Source organism: Sus scrofa, chromosome 6, assembly GCF_054392235.1.
Source record: "Sus scrofa isolate SSC_HxYL_T2T_F1_AM1 chromosome 6, Sscrofa_HxYL_maternal_Yorkshire_Landrace_v2.0, whole genome shotgun sequence".
NCBI lineage: Eukaryota > Metazoa > Chordata > Mammalia > Artiodactyla > Suidae > Sus > Sus scrofa.
This window is the reverse complement of record NC_139388.1, coordinates 56,659,284-56,672,882: the sequence shown is the minus strand read 5'-3', so window position 1 is coordinate 56,672,882 and position 13,599 is coordinate 56,659,284. Positions and strand designations below refer to the sequence as shown.

At 62.3% G+C, this 13,599-nt stretch overlaps 1 protein-coding gene across 8 annotated transcripts in view; it reads left to right on the top strand.

The window, feature by feature from the left end:
* The window catches only part of STRN4 (striatin 4), a 25,996-nt gene extending 12,397 nt beyond the window's left edge, over positions 1-13,599 (top strand). For 2 of the 8 annotated variants that reach the window (XM_021094617.2, XM_084961228.1), the window contains exons 6-18: positions 1,621-1,762; positions 5,115-5,274; positions 5,797-5,910; positions 6,263-6,357; positions 8,015-8,190; positions 8,299-8,346; positions 8,640-8,761; positions 9,879-10,049; positions 10,143-10,283; positions 10,677-10,775; positions 10,969-11,055; positions 12,179-12,413; positions 12,642-13,599. In XM_021094617.2, the coding sequence (XP_020950276.1) occupies positions 1,621-1,762; positions 5,115-5,274; positions 5,797-5,910; positions 6,263-6,357; positions 8,015-8,190; positions 8,299-8,346; positions 8,640-8,761; positions 9,879-10,049; positions 10,143-10,283; positions 10,677-10,775; positions 10,969-11,055; positions 12,179-12,348 (1,525 nt within the window). In that variant the 3' untranslated portion in view covers positions 12,349-12,413; positions 12,642-13,599. Of the gene's footprint in view, positions 1-1,620; positions 1,763-5,114; positions 5,275-5,796; positions 5,911-6,120; positions 6,358-7,756; positions 7,851-8,014; positions 8,191-8,298; positions 8,347-8,639; positions 8,762-9,878; positions 10,050-10,142; positions 10,284-10,676; positions 10,776-10,968; positions 11,056-12,178; positions 12,414-12,641 lie in introns of those variants that run through there. The other 6 variants (XM_084961232.1, XM_084961231.1, XM_084961229.1 and 3 more) reach the window with 6 other exon arrangements.

The window sequence follows — 13,599 nt, the reverse complement described above, 5'->3', positions numbered from 1 at the left end:
GCTGGTGCTCCCTGGCCCCCCCGGAGCCCCTGCTGAGGGAGACCCCGGGCCACAGAGCCCTAGGAGCACTTGTTCACTCTCTCATCACTAATCGCCTGATCAAAGTAAACACCTTCAGGGTGGTGACGCGAGGTGCCGTGTGAAAGGCAGTGAGAAAGTGACGGGCAGTCATGGCACTTGGGAGAGGGTGAGCAGGGAGCACCTCTTCTTGGAGGTGCTGTTTGGGCAGGAAGTGCATGGAACTGAGGCTCAGCCGCCCAGGTAGCTGGGAGAAAGAAGAGTGTTCTAGGCAGAGGGAACGGCAAATTTAAAGCTCCCAGGTGGAAAAGACCTGGCCTGTTCAGAGCTGGCCGAGGCTGCAGGGAGTGAGCGCTGTGGTCTGCAGCAGGGCTGAAATCTCAGGAGGCAGAGCATGTAGGGCCTCAAGGCCACGATGTGGAGCTGAGAGTCTAGGCTTGTGGGAAGCCCGTGGTTTCAAGCAGGGGTGTGACATCATCTGATACCCGTACTACTACTACGTCGTGTGCTTGTCCTGTGCTTCGAGAAGGAGGGGCTGCTGGAGGGCCCGGCGGAGACTCAGGCGTTAGCGGGGCAGGGGGAGGAGCGGTCTGCTTTCTCTTTGGGGTAGGTTTTTAGGGTGAGCCGACACTATTTCAAGGATTGGCTGTTGGGGGAGAGGAAAAAAAAGTTAAAGGGTGTGGTCTGAGCCGCTGGGGCAGTGTTGACCGAGAAGGAGAGAACGAGGGGGGATCAAGGGCCGTGGAGTTCGAGGTGCCTGTTTGACCCCAGTGCTGGGGGTGGGGAGCCCCTAACTCCTAAAGCGCCTCTAGTGCACCTGCAGTGGTGGGTTTAAAAGCCCGGGGCTTGGCAGTCACCGAGGCCAGGTGTAGCTGGCGCAGGGAGGTCTGAGCGCTGAGCCCAGGGGTCTCCCACACACGAGGAGGCCCCGGCAGCCGTGCGGGAGGCGGCCCAGGCATGACGTTCTGCTGGAGGCCGGGAAGGGAGCGCAGGAACTGGGATCCACACTTGGATCTCCTGGAGGGGCGAGCTCCACCCAGTGGCAGCCAGACACCTGGGCAGTTGACAAGGACTCTCGAGAGCCTCAGCCCAGTGGCCAAAAAGGACAATGTTTGCACATATCTCAACTTTGAACTCTGCCCTCCTGTCTGCCCTGGAGTCAGGTTCGGCAAATACCTCCTTTGCTAAAACTTGTCATCCCGTTGGAGCCTTTGAACAGTGTCCCAGAGGTGGAGAGGGGAGCGGGCTGGAAGGGCTGGGGGTTCGTGGAGTGACCACTTCCCCTTTCTTCCTGCTGGCTGTGTCCCTGCCCCTCGCCTGCCCTGGGCTCACGGTTTGACTGGGCTGTGGGAATCGGGGCCACTTTCCCATCCAGCTCTCCTCACTCAGCACGTGTGGGGCCCTGTGGGCGGGCTGGGGGCTAGTTCCCTAGAACTCGGGGCTCGGAGCTCAATGAGGAGCTGGGCCCGGTCTGTGGTCCCAGCGAGGGTTCAGAGGCTGGGCTTGAGGCCCAGGGCACGACCCGAGTCCCGGCGCTCTCCCACCTGAACAGCTTTGTCACTGGGCAGGACTAACACTTCCTCTGCCCCCCATCCTGGGCAGGAACGCAGCCGGCAAAGATGGCAAAGAGCGCCTGGGTGGCTCAGTGCTGGAGCAGATCCCCTTCCTGCAGAACTGCGAGGATGAGGACAGTGACGAGGACGACGAGCTGGACAGCGTGCAGCACAAGAAGCAGCGGGTGAAGGTGAGCTCGTGAGCCCAGTGGGCCCTCCCTCCCCCTTTCTGCAAGAGGACCCCTGCTTCGAGCCCCAGAGCAGAGCACCTCTGTGGGCGCCCTCAGGCTGCCTCTGTGGTTTCATCATATCCCTGCCTGGAGCAGAGTCCCCTGTGCTGTGGCCTCCGTGACCTTTGGGGCCGCCTGGGTCTTTTCTCTTGGAGCTGGCCCCTTCTTCCGCTGCACCCCCTTCTCGCCCTCCAGGCTGGGCCAGCCCCCGCCACGCCCTCTCACAGTGCTCCCCACTTTGGGCCAGCCCTACCGCAGCCGTGCTTAGACATTTTGGGTGTGACTCTGGCTCTGTCTCCCGCAGTGGGTGCTGAGCTCCACGAGGCAGGGACTGTGCGACCCTCTGCTCTTCTCCCCAGCTCCCTGAGGGAACGTGGCCGGGCCCAGGGCTCAGCCTGGAGGCGGGCGGGGGGGGGGGGTCCTGTCCAGGACTTCGTCGTCCAGTCTGCTGTCGCTGTCAAGACCCAGGTCTGGGGATACTGCCCACAGGGTAGAGTTGGGTGCTCCTCAGCATGGCCTTGAGATATGGCTGCCTCCACCCTTCAGCCCCACTCCTGGGCTCGGAAAGCCACCCAGCTCCCACCATTCTGATGGCGCCGTTCTTGGGCAGGGCCTGGCCTCGTCTGTCCAGTGACCAGCAGCTTCATGGCCGAGCTCTGTGCCGGCGGCACGAATATGGAGACTTGGTCTGGTCCTGAGGTGGAGGGGCTTGTGGCCAGTGGCCCACACAGGCAGGCGCCCCCGTCTCATGCCAGCTCTGTCTCCCTCCTCCCTCATCGGTCTGTCCTTCCCAGCCTTTGCTCTGTGTCCAGTGTCCCCAGTGTGGCTCAGCACAGGGTCCCATGCAGATTAGGCGCTCAGTGAACACACTGAGGGGACAGGACTGTGTGGAGCCAGACTCTGGAACTGGGGGTTATAGGAAAAGCGGGGGTCTCTCAACTCCCTGGTCCAGCACCCTGCCCCCCCCCCAACCCCCTGTTGGGATTTCACCCGCTTGTCGGGTCTCACCGCAACCTCCGCTGCGCAGTCTTTCCTCCTCTCGGCTCCTCCCGTTGAAAATGACTGCGTTCTCCCTCAGGCCTTTGCCTCAGTCACGGCGTCTTGTCCCACGGGCCCTGTCGGGGGTCTCCTGCTTCCCCAGGGCCTCATGACCTGCCTGTGGCTCCCAGAGTGCCCGCCGGCCTGGCTATGTACCTTTGGGCACACGATTCTCTTTGTCTCAGTTTCCGTCTCAGGGGCTCATAGTCCCTGGGCTGTCAAGGAATTAACTAAAATGAGTGCATGCATAGAAAGCCCTTGGCTGCACGGAAGCTGCCACACCAGGGCTCAGCAGTGGGGTGCCACCGACAGCTCCTGTGGTGTGGGCAGGCCCTTCAGAGCGCCCGGTGTGGTTCCACCCGCATGTAGAGCTCCAACCCCCACCGTTGCTTCCCTGGGCGTGCTGTCTGGACCTTGACCCCAGGTCTTCTCCCAGAAAGGCAGAGGAAGGCAGTCCTGTGCGGGGCTGGCCCTTCAGGATGCCCGAGCGGGCTGCCTCCATGTTCATACCCTCTAGACCCAGCTCGGGGTGAGGGTCAGCCCACCCTAGAGGAACCCACCATCTGATGGAGGCTGGGCCCAGGCAGGGAACACCAGGAGGGAGAAGGCTTCCTGGAGGAGCCGGCCCGGAGGCCTCAGAATCCTGGTGCCGAGGTGCTCTATGTCTTAAGCCAGCACTTAGAGCAGAACTCAGATATCAAAACTGTCTTTGAAAATTCTGGAACTCCCTTAAGGCATGTAAGTGCACAAGTGCAGTCTTCGAAGTGCCAAGTGTGCAGCTCCGGATGGCGCTTTGTGCAGTGGAGTGATGCTGAAGCCACCCGAGGGTGGAGAATCACACGCAGAGCATCATTTCACGAGGCCGTGTACCCGAGGTGTCTGTGTGGGGAGCGCAGGAGCCGTGCTGCTCCTAAATTCATAAGTCTGGGTGGGGGGCCAGGCTCGTGAAGTGAGGAAAACAGGATGATTTAGCTCTTACCCCTGGTTAAGACCGACTGTGTGAAACGGGCAAACCCACCAGCATTCTGGTTCTCAGAATGGAGGAACGAGGAGTTCCCGTCGTGGCGCAGTGGTTAACAAATCTGACTAGAAACCATGAGGTTGCGGGTTCGGTCCCTGGCCTTGCTCATTGGGTTAAGGATCTGGCGTTGCCGTGAGCTGTGGTGTAGGTCACAGATGCGGCACGGATCCCGAGTTGCTGTGGCTGTGGTGTAGGCCGGCGGCTATAGCTCTGATTCGACCCTAGCCTGGGAATGTCCATATGGCACGGGTGCGGCCCTGAAAAGACAAAAAAAAAAAAGAGGAACGAAGGTGTTTTCTCTAGTTCTAAAAGTAGCTCCTGCGTGTTTTATATATATATATATGTGTATAAAATTTAGCCCATTTAGAAAGTTATAAGGAAGATGCGAAGAACCTCAGGTAATCACACACCCAAGAGCCGTCTTAAAAGAAATGGCTTGGACCTTGCGACCTGGGGCAAGGGCTGCACTCTGTTCAGCCTCCGTTTCCTCATCTGTAATATGGGACCAGTGATTACCATAATGGGAGTTCCCGATGTGGCTCAGGGTAACAAATCTGACTAGTACCCATGAGGATGCCGGTTCAGTCCCTGGCCTCACTCGGTAGATTAAGGATCCTGTGTTGCTCTGGCTGTGGTGTAGGCCGGCAGCTGTATCTCTGATTCTCCTCCTAGCCTGGGAACCTCCATATGCCATGGGTGTGGCCTCAAAAAGACGAAAGAAATTATAATAATGATAACTATTCATGGGGTTGTGAAATCACGGATGTGACGCGTAGAGGCTGACCCAGAGGGGAAGGGGCTCCTTCCTGGTACTCTCGTACCTGTGGATCTGTTCAGTGAATCCAATCTGGCTTTGAGTGTGCACCTCCTTCCCTCACTTAGGCCCATAGACACAAACAAACATTCTCTCTCACCCCTGAAAGAGGTGGTCGTATTAGCTGACGTTATTTCGGAAGTACCGTGCTGAGCGTGGGGGGCAGCGGGAGCCCGAGCAGCCCAAGAAGAAGCCAGCAGGACGGCCCTATGGGTGTGGGGGTCACAGCTGGGGGCAGAGGCAGAAGGCGCCCCACCCCAGCCAGTGAGGAGCAGGCTAGTCAAGTGCCCAGCAGGGGGTGCTCGGCGTCCGAGTGCGGGGCTGGGGCTGGACGCTGCCAGGCGGCCCAGGCCAGAAACCCTTGCTTCTCTGTTCCCAGAACCTGGGGGCTTGGGCTCTAGGCAAGAGCCCCTGACCTCTGCTTGGTGTTCACGCCCCAGCTGCCGTCCAAGGCCCTGGTACCTGAAATGGAGGATGAAGACGAAGAGGATGACTCAGAGGATGCCATCAACGAATTTGATTTCCTGGGCTCCGGGGAGGACGGGGAGGGCTCTCCAGACCCTCGGCGGTGCGCTGGAGAGGGCACCCACCATGAACTGGGTGAGTTGAGACTTTTCTGGCCGGCCTTCCTTCACCGCGGGCACATGGCCACAGGCAGCTGCTTCCTGCCCCAAGGGCTCCACCGGACGGATACGCTTCCTGAGAGGAAGGCCAAGGGGAGCGGGAGGCCTGTGCCCCTTCCCTGGAAAATCCCCGTGGGGACCAGGCAGGCCTCTTCCTGAGGCAGGGCCTCTAGCCCTCCACTCGGGCGGCCCGTTCTTGGTGGACCTCAGGGACAGGATGCAGAGCCAGAGTGGGGGGGCCAGATGGGCAGTGCTGCTGCTGCTTCCTGTCCTGTGACTCGGAGCCACGAGGCCCTCGGGGGTCACGTAGGATGGCTGGGGACTGAGGCCCCGGCAAGGGCGGCCATGGAGGGCCCCATCTCGGTCTGTCCCTCACCCTGGGTGCCGGGCTTCCTAGCCACCCCTGGTTGCAGGAGAGGCTTCCGGCAGTGGGGAGAGAGTCACCTGCACGTGGCTCGTTGACCTGGTCGGTGACTCCTGCCCCACCTCATCCCTGCAGAAAGTCGGCGGGTCAAACTCCAGGGAATTTTGGCCGACCTTCGGGATGTGGATGGGCTGCCCCCCAAAGTGACAGGCCCACCGCCTGGCACACCCCAGCCCCGGCCACACGAAGGTAAGAGGCTGCTCCACCCCGGCCCAGTCCTGAGGGGCCCATGGCAGAGGGAGGCTGCAGAGCTGAGCCCAGGGCTCCTGTGTCCTCAGGGTCGAGGCCCGACCTCTAGTCTGCAGCCTCCCTGTCCCAAACGTTCGTCTGTCTGTCTCTGTCTCCCTCTCTTTTTGTCTGTCCTGCCCTGTCTGTCTGTCTCTGTCTCTTTCTTTCCAGCTGTGATTCTTGATCTGGTCCTCTGCCTGTCTCTCCTCCTCACTCCTGATGGCTCTGCCTCTCTCTGGCTCTCTCTCGCTCTCCCTGCCCGCTCTGCCCCGCCCCGCCCCACCCCTACCAGGTTCCTTTGGCTTCTCCTCAGACGTTTTCATCATGGACACTATCGGGGGCGGGGAGGTGAGCCTGGGGGACTTGGCAGATCTCACCGTCACCAACGACAACGACCTCAGCTGCGATGTAAGTTCTCAGGGTGCCCCACCCCCCGCAGGCCCCGGTCAGGTGTCCCGCGCGGTGCGGGACCTGCTGGGCTCCGACGGTGTCCGCCTGCGCTCAGCCCCTCCCCCGTGACAGAGGAGGATGTGAGAGCGTTTGACGGCTCATCCTGTCTTCACAGAGGGGTGCCCGTGCAGACAGGTGGTGGGACTTGACCGTGGTCACTGGTGTGGCTCTGGAGCCTGTGCTTTAATCATGCTGCCAGGCTTCTCCTCTCAGCAAAGCTGCCTCCCACCCCGGCTTCCATGCACCGCAAGTCCAGGACCTGCCATGGGCAGGAGGCGGGAGCCAAGGGGGCGCTGAGTCAACATCCGGTGTCAGAGTTGAAAGGGGCTTGCGGGGGGCAGTAGTGCAAGTGAAAGCATCTGTGCAGGAGGTGGGACTGAGCTGGCTTTGGAGGGGAAGGTGACCTCAGGCCACAAAACCAAAGCTCAGGCCAGTCTGGGATGCGTGAGGCCCTCGGGGCCATGGGCTGGAAGCAAAGGAGACCTTAGGGCCGGTGTCCTGGGCCTGAGACGGTGCAAGGCCTCTGGCTGGCCAGGAGTCTCTGACGTGGGTCTGCGTGAGCACGCTCCCGTGGCAGGACCTGCAGTGGGATTGCCTGCCCGGTGATCCCAGCAAGGCTGGGGCGCTGCTGGGGCTGTTGGAAGTGAGGCCTGAGCGCTGCAGCCCTACCCCGGGCAGCCTGCGCGAGGGGCTAGACCCTCCAGCCCTCAACAGCTGTGGCAGAAGTGAGGACTTTGAGAAAGAGCGCAGATGAAGGGGTTCAGCAGGCGTGTACCCCGTCTTGGTGCAGGGCCCCGAGGCTCCCCTGAAAATCTGCTCATTTCCTGAGTGGCCCTCCCCGGGTCGCCCACCTGGAGAGCGACCCCATCCGCCAGGGCCCGCAGGACGCCTCTGGGCCTTGCTCCCCGAGGCCCACTGAGCCTGCTCCCCAGTCTCTCCCCATGAGCGTGCTTGTCCCCGTCTCACTCCCCAGCGTCTGGTCCCTGCTTCACATCTCCTGGGGAGACTTCCCTCGGGACCTTTCTGCCTCCCTCTCTTCCCCAGCTGAGCTCCCCGCAGGGCAGCTGGAGAAATCTGTACCATTTCCCTCTCTGATCCCTTCCACCATGCCCCGCCGCTTAGGATGAGATGCGGAGGGCGGCCCTGTCTATCTCCTGACCGCTCCTGCTGCCTCTGCCTCGGGAACTTTGCACATGCAGTTTCGGTCCTCCTCCCCCCTCTTATCTGGTGAAGTCCTGCTTGTTTGTCACTTCCTTGGGAAAGCCGCATGGAGCCCCGCAGAGGAGAGGAGGGGGCTGCCTGGGACCCCTCTCGGTGCATTTGTAATCCTGCAGAGACCTCTCCTTGTCTCCGCCAGGCTCCCTCTATGAGTCGTGAGATCCCCAGGGATCAGAGTCACCTCTGTCTCCCCAGGAGCTAGCCCAGTCCTGCACAGTGCAGGAACTTGCTGCGTGAGCGAGGGGACACTGCGGGCCAGGAGGGAGGGGCAGGGGTCCCCGGCTGGAGGCCAGTCCGTGGGGTGCTCCACATGGGGCTGGCAGGGGGAGGGACGACTTCTCGAGGTCCCAGTGTCTGGGCTGGATGAGCAGATGCTGAGGCATTGCCCCCACCCCAGCTGTCTGACAGCAAAGATGCCTTCAAGAAGACCTGGAACCCCAAATTCACCCTCCGTTCACACTACGATGGCATCCGCTCCCTGGCTTTCCACCACAGCCAGTCAGCTTTGCTTACCGCCTCCGAGGACGGCACGCTCAAGCTCTGGAACCTGCAGAAGGCGGTCACGGCCAAGAAGTGAGAGCAGCAGCCCCGGCGTGGAGGGGTGTGGCGGGGGCATCTGGGCGCAGGGAGCAGGGTGACGAGCGGCTCCCAGTGACAGCTGGCTCCTCCGTCTCCCCACAGGAATGCTGCGCTAGACGTGGAACCTATCCACGCCTTCCGGGCTCACAGGTAGGGAGTGGCCCCCAAAGGCAGCCTGGCTTCTGGCGCTCTGCAGACTCTTTCACCTCCGTAGCCGCTTCTCAGCACAGTCTTCGAAGGAGGAAACAGACTCAGGACTTGGGGGAAGGCAGGGCACAGGCAGCCTGCCGGGGGGCGGCGGGGGGAGGCACAACCAGAGGTCCAGGTGCTGGGTTCTGTTTGTTTGGCCATCTTTGAAAAATGCTAGTGGAGCCCCTCGAGGTCCCGTGGGGGCTGGGGGAGGAGTTTGGCATCTCCTGCTTCCCCTCCTCGGTATCCTCCAGGGGGCCCGTGCTGGCGGTAGCCATGGGCAGCAGCAGCGAGCACTGTTACAGTGGCGGGGCAGATGCCCGCATCCACAGCTGGAAGATTCCAGACCTCAACATGGACCCCTACGACGGTTACGGTGAGGACAGCTCCTCCCACTGCCTTCCTTCCCCTCACCCAGCTGCCGCTGCCGGGGGCCTGATGCTGTGGGAACTGGGGCGGGAGCGCCAGGGCTCCGGGTCTGGTAGAGGGTGGGACAAGGGGCTTCAGCACGTGACCGAGGATGGACTGGATGAGGCAGGAGTGGTGGCGGTGGGGGAGGGTTGCGCAGAGATGCTGATCGGGGTTGAGCTTCGGGGCCGGGGACCAGCCCAGGCCAAGGCGTGGGGAGGCTGGCAGCACTGGATGCTCAGCCCTGTCTGCATGCCTGAGCAGAGGAGTCAGCGGGGAGAGGGCAGAGCGGGCGAGACGGGAGATGTTGCCTGGGCCAGACGGCAGGGAGTTTGCCCTTTATCCTGGGGCACCTCTAAGATTAAGTGGGCAAGTGACCCGACTGTCGCATCTGTTCGGTGGCTGTGTCCCCGCCCTCTGACGCCTCTTTCCAGAGCCCTTTGATCACGCACGGCTCTGTGCTCCAGCCTGTCTTGGCGGAGTTAGAGGCCTGTTGTCTCCCCTGAAGGCCTGTGTACTTTTTTCTGAAGGACAGTGTCAGCCCTGTCCAAGGTCAAGCGTCAGTCCCAGGCAGTATCTGCTCCAGGTCAAGCAAGCTGTTACACAGCAAGTGTGACCAGAGCACCCTGTGTGGCCTTGAGTGACCAGGGAGGCAATGTGGGAACGACCAGAAGGCTTAGGAGAGAGGCAGCAAGGCTGTGCCTGTGGGCAGGGAAGACCGTGGGGGCTGACCTGGAGGGGCCAGGCTGCGAAGGGTCTTGGAGTCACAAAGCCATCCTAGTTCCTTGTCCCCTTAACTAAGTCCTAAAAGGTATATCTCAAGCAGCGGTTTTGTGCTGGGCACTGCCTTGGGCGGGGGGCGGTGGGCAGGGGGATGGCGGGGAACCAGGGAAGACCCTCCCTCCTGGAGCGACCACTCTGGGGCACCTTCAGAGCCCCCAGACCTTCACAGAGCAGCCAGCACTCAGAGCGGAAGCGGCTCTGAGGGCACGAGGACCCGCTGTGGAGCTGGGTGGATAGCCACAGTCGGGGCTCCCAGGCCAGCGGCTCTGATGCAGCCCCTTTCCTCCCTCGGGCGGGTGTAGACCCAAGTGTGTTGAGCCACGTCCTGGAGGGCCATGGGGACGCAGTGTGGGGCCTGGCCTTCAGTCCCGCCTCCCAGCGCCTGGCCTCCTGCTCTGCCGACGGCACGGTCCGCATCTGGGACCCCAGCAGCAGCAGCCCCGGCTGCCTCTGTACCTTTCCCACAGCCAGCGGTGAGTCCTGAGGGGGCCCCCAGCTGCCCGCCCCGCCCCTCTGCCCCCGGGAGGCCTGGGGCTCAGGCGCCCTTCTCTCCCCTCCGCCTCCAGATCACGGGATCCCCACCTCAGTGGCCTTCACCAGCACCGAGCCGGCCCACATCGTGACCTCCTTCCGCTCTGGCGACACTGTCCTGTATGACCTGGAGGCTGGCAGTGCCCTCCTTACACTGGACTCCCGGGGGAGCAGCGGTAAGCGCCGCTTCTGTGGCTTTGGTGACCTGGTGCCCAGTCAGCAGAAGGTGGTGCCCCCCAACGCCCCCCTCGGGGGCTCTGAGTGGGAAGGAGATGAGGTCCAGTCACTGCCCTTACAGACGCACAGGGCGCTCGGGAGGGCGGAGGAGAGAGACCTCGTGAGGGCCTCACCCCTGGGCCACAGTCTTCATGTCCATTGTCCCTGCTCATTGTCCCTGCTCTTCCCCCAGCAGCTGTGTCCTGTGCACAGAGGGAGCATGGGCTCCCAGGGCAGGGAGCGGCCAGGCTGCCTGGGGCGCAGGCCTGCCTGGGATTGCGGCTCTCTCCTATCCTTTGCCCTGGTCTCCCTGATGCCCCCTGCCCTCTTCGCCTCTCCCTTTTTCCTTTCAGGCCCAACCCAGATCAACCAGGTGGTGAGTCATCCAAACCAGCCCCTCACCATCACCGCCCATGACGACAGAGGCATCCGCTTCCTGGACAACCGGACAGGTGAGGCCCAGCCTTCCTGGTACCACCGCCCTGCCTCCTGCCGCCCTTGTGCTCACAGGGGGTAGGAGCAGACCTGCTTGGGTGACTCCTGGGGTCCACGTTGGAAGCTCACTGGTGGCCCCTCTAGCCCCTTCCCCTTCCCAGGCAGGGCGCAGAATGGAAAGTAACCTGCAGCCCACCCTCTGTCCCTCAGGGAAATCCGTGCACTCCATGGTTGCCCACCTGGATGCAGTCACCTGCCTAGCCGTGGACCCCAATGGTGTCTTCCTGATGTCAGGAAGTAAGTCGGGAGCCTTTCCAGGGAGGCTGGGGAGAGGGCGAGGAGGAGACCTGGGCATGGGTCCCGAGGGAGTGCTGCCGGGGCTCCCTGAGGCTGGGGAGCTAGAGCGAAGCCCCTCCGTGGCTGGAGTGACAGCGGTCACAGTAGTGAGGACAGCCAGGCCCTGGGAGCCCACCGTAGGCCTGCTCCCACTTCGTCTCGCTTGACTTGAATGAGCCCAGTCCTGTTTTCCCTATTGCACAGATTGGAAACTGAGGCTACAGAAGACTTGGTCACTGAACAGTGGGTTGCAGGAATTGAAGTTCGGGTCCACCTGACTCAGTCCACACAAGAGATTTTAGCATTGGGTGCACCTGTCCTCTGTGGCTAAAGGCACTGAGCCCCAGAGACGATAGGGCTGCCCCCCGACCAGATAGGCTGGGTCTTGGGCGGATGGAGAAGGGGCTGAAGGGTGTGCGCTGACAGTCACAGCGGCCTGACCAGAGCCGAGCCTGCAGTGGGGTGTCAGGTGAGATCAGTCCCAGGCAGCGAAGACTCAGTACAAGGCCCAGTCCCCCCAGGCAGACAGATAGAACCAGCCTCCACCACAGCCCCTGACCTGGTAACACATAAGTCAGGCCGTCTCCCCGCAGGGGCTCCTGGCCCCGACACTCTCCACTCTCCCCCAGCCCCCACCCGCCAGCACCCCCACTCAGGCTGTCAGTCCTCAGGCCCTGCCCCTGGCTGTCCCTGCCCCCCGGCCATCCTGTCGCACTGACCAACTTGGGCTCACAGCACTTGTGACCCGACGGCCTTGTCTACTCTGTTCTCTTGTGTGCTGTCTCGCACCCTGGCATGTCAGCTCCACAGGGGCAGGGAGAGGTGCCTGTTTTGTTCACTGCACTCCCAAGCGCAGTACACAGCAGGTGCTCAGTAAACACTAGGTTCCCAGATGGCTGCCTGATAGACTGGAGAGAAGGGCTCTCCTTCCTGCCGGGTGTCTGGAGGTGACTGGGCAGAGGATTGGGCCCCCACCAGACTCCCAGGCCTTCGGACAAGGCCAGGTTCAGGGGATGGGTCCGAGCAAGGAGCCGGGGACCTGGAGCTGCTGGGTGACGGCCCTTCTGCTCCCACGCCTGCACAGGCCATGACTGCTCCCTGCGACTGTGGAGCCTGGACAATAAAACGTGCGTTCAGGAGATCACGGCCCACCGCAAGAAGCACGAGGAGGCCATCCACGCTGTCGCCTGCCACCCTAGCAAGGCCCTCATTGCCAGTGCTGGCGCCGACGCCCTGGCCAAGGTCTTCGTATGATGCCCACCCGGCCCCGCCCAGGCCGCCACACTGGCTGCGGAGCGGGCCGGGCAGGTGGGACTGAGGTGAGGGGCCAGACGGGGGAGGCTTGGCTTGGGAGGGCAGAAGCCCGCTGCATGTGCATTCCGACGGCCTGGCATTTCTGGAGGCTGTCAGATCCCGAAGTCCTGGTCAGGGTGCCCTGTGAGAAGCGCCAGGGTAGCCCCTGGGCATTCAGGGGAGCGGCCAGAGCTGCCTGACCCCTTGCGCCCTGGAGGTCCTGGTCCAGTCCCCCTCCCTGCTGTCTCCCGTAGGTGACTCCCAGCCTCAGTCTGGAGGCCCAGAGGCCTGGAGGCCCGGCTTCTTCCTGCCTGCCTTGGAGCCTGGTGGTGCTAAGGGCCCTTTCCCCAGGAGGCCCTCCCCACGGCCCTTCCCCGAGCCTCCAGCCGGGGCGGCAGCCTCCTTCAGGAATCGCCCTCCAGGATGGCCTCTGGGAATTTTCTCTTCACCCTGACACCCTCTCCGGGTCTCTGAGCTGCCTTCTCGGGGGCCACACAACCAGGGCTGGGTGTCCTTGGGGATCAGCTTTTCCAAGATGCCAGAAGGTGCCAGGTTCTCTCTTTGAACCCCTGACCCTCCTCCCCACCTCCATGGACCCAGGTGGGAGTTGTGCTGGGAGGAGCCCGAGTCCCCCATTCGCTCAGAGGGGGCTGGGGCCGGGCAGCCAGCTGCCGGCAGGGTTGCTGGCAAGACAACCCCAGAGGCGCGCCCAGCAAACCGCCTCCCCCTCCAGCTTCCTCAGCACAGCTTTCCAGACACTACCCATGGCCTCTGGGGCCGGTCACTGCCTGGGGAGCAGGTGATGCCCTCGGGGGAGGTGCCCGCCCCTACCTCCCCCAACCCTCCTCCAAGGGCAGCTCCCCCAACCCCCATGGGGTCACCCATGGGGAGAGATGGCCTTCTCTTGCCCCTCCCAGGGGCATGGAGGGTGGAGTGGGGTCCCCCAGTCCCCCATAACTCCCTGTATATCTGTATAAATAAATGGGATTTTAATGGAGCCCCACCCCCACCCATGTCGTTATCACTGTGTGATAGTCTGTCGTCTCTGCTCCTGGCCCTGCCCTTCACGCTCTTCCTCTATTTATTTCACTCTTTTTTGGGTTCCACCCTGTGCCCTCAGCCCCCTTCCAGGTTCCTGTTTATAAGCCCCATCCCTTCTGCCCTGGACTTGTTGTATGTGAAACTTGTCTCAATAAACCCTTTGGAGTAAGA